The sequence below is a fragment of the Phaethon lepturus genome, unplaced genomic scaffold (genome assembly GCF_000687285.1).
Source record: "Phaethon lepturus isolate BGI_N335 unplaced genomic scaffold, ASM68728v1 scaffold31510, whole genome shotgun sequence".
NCBI classification, from domain to species: domain Eukaryota; kingdom Metazoa; phylum Chordata; class Aves; order Phaethontiformes; family Phaethontidae; genus Phaethon; species Phaethon lepturus.
This window is the reverse complement of record NW_010513072.1, coordinates 5,292-10,963: the sequence shown is the minus strand read 5'-3', so window position 1 is coordinate 10,963 and position 5,672 is coordinate 5,292. Positions and strand designations below refer to the sequence as shown.

Genomic DNA, 5,672 nt, shown 5'->3' with positions numbered 1-5,672 from the left:
TCTTTTAGCTTAAAAACCTCTTTTGTCCAAGCTGTAAACACTCCTGATGATTTATCTGGAAGGAAGTATGTCTCCTCTCATCTCTTTTTTAAATTTTAATTGGATAAAGTGTCTGTACTTTGTTTTTTATTTCACTTGGTTTTACTTGAGCGCTGGACTAGACTGGGAGGCTACACAGTATCCCAGGTAGGGTCTAGTACAGCAGTGTTGGTACTTACTTTAGTGGTATCTCACCTGGACTACGCTAGGGTTGTCTTCGCCTGCCACTGTCACGCTGACAGATGCTGTTGTTTCAGGACTGTCTGGTATTCCCAGGTTGTTATCTCTCCTGTGGCTGTTTCCACCTGGTGACCTTTAATTTTGCACCAGAAATTGTCCCAGGTTGTGTCCCAAGTTGTGCTGGGGTGCAGAGTGCAGAAGCCATGTCCACATCTAACCACGAGGTGTATTTTTATTTTTAATGTAGCGTGTCCAGACGTACCTGATTTGCAGTAACCAGATTAGGGATTTCGACTGGCAGCCTTTTGAGTGTCTCTCTCACTGTGTGTAATGTGATTAGAGGGGAAGATGTGACAATGTAAAGCTCATGGAAATGAAATTGGATTGCCTGTGGCTATTGCAGACCTTTGCCTGGTAATAGGTCTTGTACCACCTAACATAATTTCTTTGTTAAACATGTTCCCAATAAAATGCATAACTGTCAATTAAGAGAAATACTGTAATCTGATCCTTTAGTATATGCAATTTAAAAAGGGGCTTGAGAGATTTTTGCCTCTTGCGTGGCTGCGATTGAGAAGAGACTTGGGTTTTTTCCTTTTGCAGATAAGAAATGTTCCTTTATGCTGAGCACTTGTCCCCATGTGCTATGTCAATCAGATTAGGCTGCCTTTCTGGCAAGAATGTTTAGGATGGTGCAGCAATATGATGATGTAAAGCTCAGAGGGACACACCTCCTTTAAACTGTCCTGCCTGCATTGTGTATTCTCTGTAGCCAGAGTGCAGGACCATGAGGATGCTCCAGAAGTTTATCCGGAGGCAGTAGTTCTCAGTGGCCCAAAGTTATTTTCTCTTGCAGTAGCAGTAGAGAAACCATATTCTGTTTAGAAAAGCGCTTCTTTTTTTGTTAGTTTGTTTTTCAGGGTCTCACTTTTCTACGTGCCTTTTTGAATATCTCTGTCGTAAAGATGTCTCATGATCACCACATGAACAGCTCCATGTTGCCAACCATGCATCCTCCTGAACATCACCACTCAACGGCAGCCCCAGGACATGGTCATGGATCTGACATGATGATGATGGTAAGTGGAAAAATCATAATTAACCAGAGAGCTGTTCCTTGTCTGTGGTTCAGAGCAACTTTTCATTTTAAAGACTATGCTCTTAAGAGTTGGAAATTAAACTTGGCTTTGGAAGGCATGAATCAATCCAGTTAAAACACAGACCCCATGGTGGCTCTTCTGGAATGAAGGAGTGGCACGAGGTGATATGCAACATGAAACTTATTTCAGAGCTGGAGATCTTTTGGCAAAATGGTCTTTTCTTGCAAAAACCTTTCTAGCAGCCAGCCTGGTGTCTGCTTGCTTAGCCAGGTAAAGGCAGAAATGCAAAGTAAGCATTTTCCTGCAAGAAACAGAGATGGATGGAGTTCTCCAGGCTGTTACTGTTAGCAAAAGCCTTAACCGGCACTGAGAGGATTGCACACTAATATGATGGATTGTGCTGACCTGCAGGTGACCAACGTCAGTGCCCTTTTCCTCCTGAACCTTAAATATGCGCTTTGTTTGGGAAGAAAGGTGCTACCAGGACTCTTTGCCATGTTGGCATTAAGGCTGTTGGTCCTGCATCCTGCTGCTCTAGCTAACCTTGATTTAAACAAGTTCAGACTTGTGCATGCTGGCATCGCTGAAGCTTTGTAGAGATCCTGGCCAGAGTTTCTGTGGAGATGACTGTAGGATCTGTGTTTGTGTGTAGCCAGTTCTAGGGACTTTTTCAGCTTTTTCTCCCTTTTCCAAATACCTTTAGAGTGAGTTTCAGATTATTAAAACATGACTCTCTACGGTTAGAGTTTGAAAGGAGGGGAGAGAGCATGCATTTCCATTTCAAATGAGAATATACTCAGGAGTGTATTTTGCAAGCCTTCAGCTAAAGTTTGCCTGCCAGCTATGTGCCCCAAAGAAGGAATCAAGAATCACTGCTTCTGCTTACATTGCAAGGAGTATCATAGCAGGAGAAGAGAGGACTAGAACAGCCTTCCCCTTTGTGAACATGGCCCAGTACAAAGCCCAGTAGTGGTGGTGGAACTTGCAGTCCAGCACTGTCACTGATGTCCTTGTGAAGCGCTTCATACAATCTAACAGCTAAGTCTTGGCATTTTGTGACCTGTTACTTTCCATGTAAATGCTGTTTTTTACAAGTGTCAAGTGCTTTTATCTTCAGTGGGTAGTTACAGGACCCTGCCTTACCCTGCAACTGAGAACTGTGATTAAGACTTTGAATTAACATTGCACATAAAACTGTCAGGAAAGGAAGTAAATAGGTATAGCATCTTAGATAATAGACCGAACACATTTTAATGTGTGGATATTCCCATTCCTCACTTGCACCAAGTAACAGTCTCTGTTTCAGCTGTGGTTTATGGAACTAGGCAGTAATGCTCTTTGGTTTGTGCGGTTTTTGTTTTAAATGTAAAAATGTTAAATTCATAAAAGAAATGGAAGTAATTTCTAAAAGATGTTTTATAGTAATTTGTGCTCTAGGGGTAATGAATGTCTCCTGATTCTTAATGGATGCTGAAATTAATTGTAATTCTGATCTTCAGCAAATAACCTTAATTAAGCAATGAGGGGAGTTCAAAGAGAAGTTCTTCTAGCTTATTGAGTACTTTCCATGTGAAAACACTGTATGCAGCTGCAGTCAAGACATGCTAAACTGCATTGTATTTACCTGGATAGGAATATTATATGAACTCCAGCTGGCTGGGGGATCATTGATGTCTCCCCTTCCTACAGCATTCATCATGCAGGTTCAGGAGCCTTTATTTTCACCCAGGGGAAGCTGTGGTCCTGCTTTATATATAATACTCCTTCTTGTACCTGTGGTTAGGCCTCTATTTCCCATAGGATATTAGGAGGTTCTGTAGGGAGACACTAGTCTGCTGGCATGGTGCAGGATGGGACCAGAGGATTCAGCTGTACAAGCCCTTATCTATATGAGCTTATGCGTGGTCAAGGTGGGAGAAGAAAGTGCCACGTACCACAGCCCATGAGTAGTCATGGGGAGGCAAGGATGAGCTCCACAGAGACAACCCTCATTTCTACCTACTTCTGATACTGAGAAAAGGAGCTCCAAGAGCAAGGAGGAGGCACTTTCGTGTGGCAGGCACTGTGAAGGACAGTGCCTTCTGCCCAGGGGCACTTGCCTGAAAGAGCTGCCCACTAGAATTGGAACCTGAAGCATCTTTGGCCATGTCTCACTTGTGCCTGTTGCACTAGATTTACTGAAGAGTTTCTTCGAGCCTATCTGGCAACCAGCTGATCTAAGGTCTTGTCATAGTACAAAAAACCTTTGCTAAATCTTGTTGTGAGCTCCATCTCAGGATGAGCTATTCAGGCTCATCTTGATGTTCTTTATGTTTTGGGCAGGCAATGACTTTCCACTTCAGCTATGAGAATGTGCCATTGCTGTTTTCTGGACTTATAATCAATACTCCTGGAGGTTAGTAAAACTGTCTTGTCCAGTCCAAACAAAAAGTTTGCAACTGATGAATGTTTCAGGAATTACCTTGCTATTTATGCCAAAAATTATGCAGTCATATTGTGTTGAGTCTGTTTTAAATAGCATCTGTGCGGTGAAAGAAAAAGGGAGATGTTTGTATAGCTGAGAATTTGACTGATCTTATTAGCAAAAGTGATTGCTGGTATCACTTCATGGGTGAAATTCCAATTAGTATATGGATGAAATTCACATTTACTGTCTGTACATGTGTGCACGCAGTGCCCGGCCATAGCCTGCGCATGTGATGTGGTTGTTGAGTCACACACTGACTCTTCTGACATGTTTTGAAGCAAACGTCTTTTGTTGCACAGATACAATAATGTTTCCTCTTTTATCAGAAATGGCTGGTGCTTTTGTGGCTGTTTTCTTCCTGGCCATGTTTTATGAAGGCCTTAAGATTGCCCGAGAGTGTCTGCTCCGTAAATCACAAGTCAGTATTCGCTACAACTCCATGCCAGTGCCAGGTCCCAATGGCACTATCTTGATGGAGACGCACAAAACTGTTGGGTAAGAATTTCACCTCATTCTAAGACAAATTTCTGCAGCAGCTGACAAAGGTGAAAACTGGGACAGAAAAAACTTTATGCAGCCAGTATTGCTCTCTGTAAAGTATATTGACTCTAGGCTGGGACACTCCTTGACGCTGGAGGACACTGTGCTTGAGTCATTTGGCCACCCTTTAGGATGGGGGACAAAAAGAGGAGAGCAGCAAGGAGTCAGATAAGCTTGTTTTTTTTTCCCAGAGCAGTAATGAACACATTTGTGCAGTTTCCAGGAACAAAATTTGGATGTTATAGCCAGTGACCCTCACAGAAAATACTTAGGATCCTTCTGTTGACTACCTAGTCAAAGCCTCTACTCAGAAAAGAAGCCATTCTGCTTATTGAATGTGGGGCTAAAATAAGCTTGTAGAAGTCTCTTTCTCAGCTGCAAGTTTTGTCCTCCCAGCAAGTACCATGCTTTCTTTGTTAAGAGTCAGCTCTGGGGGGAAAAACACAGTTACAAATGACAGATGCATGCAGAAGTCTATGTCCAGCCTGCTTTGTTACCTTCTCTGCCATTTCATGCCCACTTTGGCATCCTGTCGGCCTAAAAGCTAGGTTTTCTCTTTGGGGATATGCATTTTCCTGCCTGTGTCTTATGGATGCTGACTGTTCTGTGGGGTTTGTGTTCTCAGACAGCAGATGCTGAGCTTCCCTCACCTCCTGCAGACTGTACTGCACATCATTCAAGTCGTGGTCAGTTACTTCCTCATGCTGATCTTCATGACATACAATGGATACCTCTGCATAGCTGTGGCGGCAGGAGCAGGGATGGGCTACTTCTTCTTCAGTTGGAAAAAAGCCGTTGTTGTGGATATCACGGAGCACTGCCACTAACCCCAGATGCTGCCCAGAAGCCTCTCCACCCCAGTGCTCTCTTGAAGTGCAGCCATCACGAGGACTGGATCATTCCTAAACTGAAAGAGAAACAATATAAAGAAAATCAACTGGAATTCACCACAAGTTCCTAGCTGGGGTGCAGGGATGTGAGGAGCTGGGGTATGCCGCTCCCCTTGCTGCAGGCTGGCAGCAGAGTTGACTCTTGAGGATCCCGTGGTAGCCATTCTTGGCTAGGATTTGCTTTATTCTTAGATTATGCCGTGATTGAAATTAGTTGGCTGACAGAAATGTAGAAACTATTCTTTAAAAAAAAAAAAGTTTTTATTTTTAAATTGTAAATGCTCATCTCTGAGGGTTTTATGAACACTAGGTAGAGATCAAAGTTGCCAATGGAGCCTACGTGTGCAAATGGCTATTCTAATTTTACCTTTTTTTCAATACATACATAATGCCAGGGGAGATCTCGCTGGTATTGTGGCTTTTGGGGCCAATGACACCTTCTGTTGCAGAAGGACT

At 43.1% G+C, this 5,672-nt stretch overlaps 1 protein-coding gene across 1 annotated transcript; it reads left to right on the top strand.

The window, feature by feature from the left end:
• Window positions 1–1,129: 1,129 nt before the first annotated feature.
• SLC31A1 (solute carrier family 31 (copper transporter), member 1) lies at window positions 1,130–5,426 on the top strand. Its single transcript, XM_010289189.1, has 4 exons — window positions 1,130–1,298; window positions 3,642–3,714; window positions 4,113–4,281; window positions 4,952–5,426. Exons 1-4 carry the CDS (start codon window positions 1,185–1,187, stop codon window positions 5,151–5,153), a joined length of 558 nt encoding a protein of 185 aa, XP_010287491.1. The 5' UTR covers window positions 1,130–1,184; the 3' UTR covers window positions 5,154–5,426.
• The last annotated feature ends 246 nt before the right edge of the window (window positions 5,427–5,672 follow it).

Excerpts from the sequence above, each read along its gene's own strand:
- SLC31A1 (XM_010289189.1), top strand. The coding sequence starts at position 1,185 with ATGTCTCATGATCACCACATGAACAGCTCCATGTTGCCAACCATGCAT. Across the intron at positions 1,299-3,641 it reads GATCTGACATGATGATGATG|GCAATGACTTTCCACTTCAG; the intron begins GTAAGTGGAAAA and ends TGTTTTGGGCAG. Across the intron at positions 4,282-4,951 it reads GAGACGCACAAAACTGTTGG|ACAGCAGATGCTGAGCTTCC; the intron begins GTAAGAATTTCA and ends TTGTGTTCTCAG.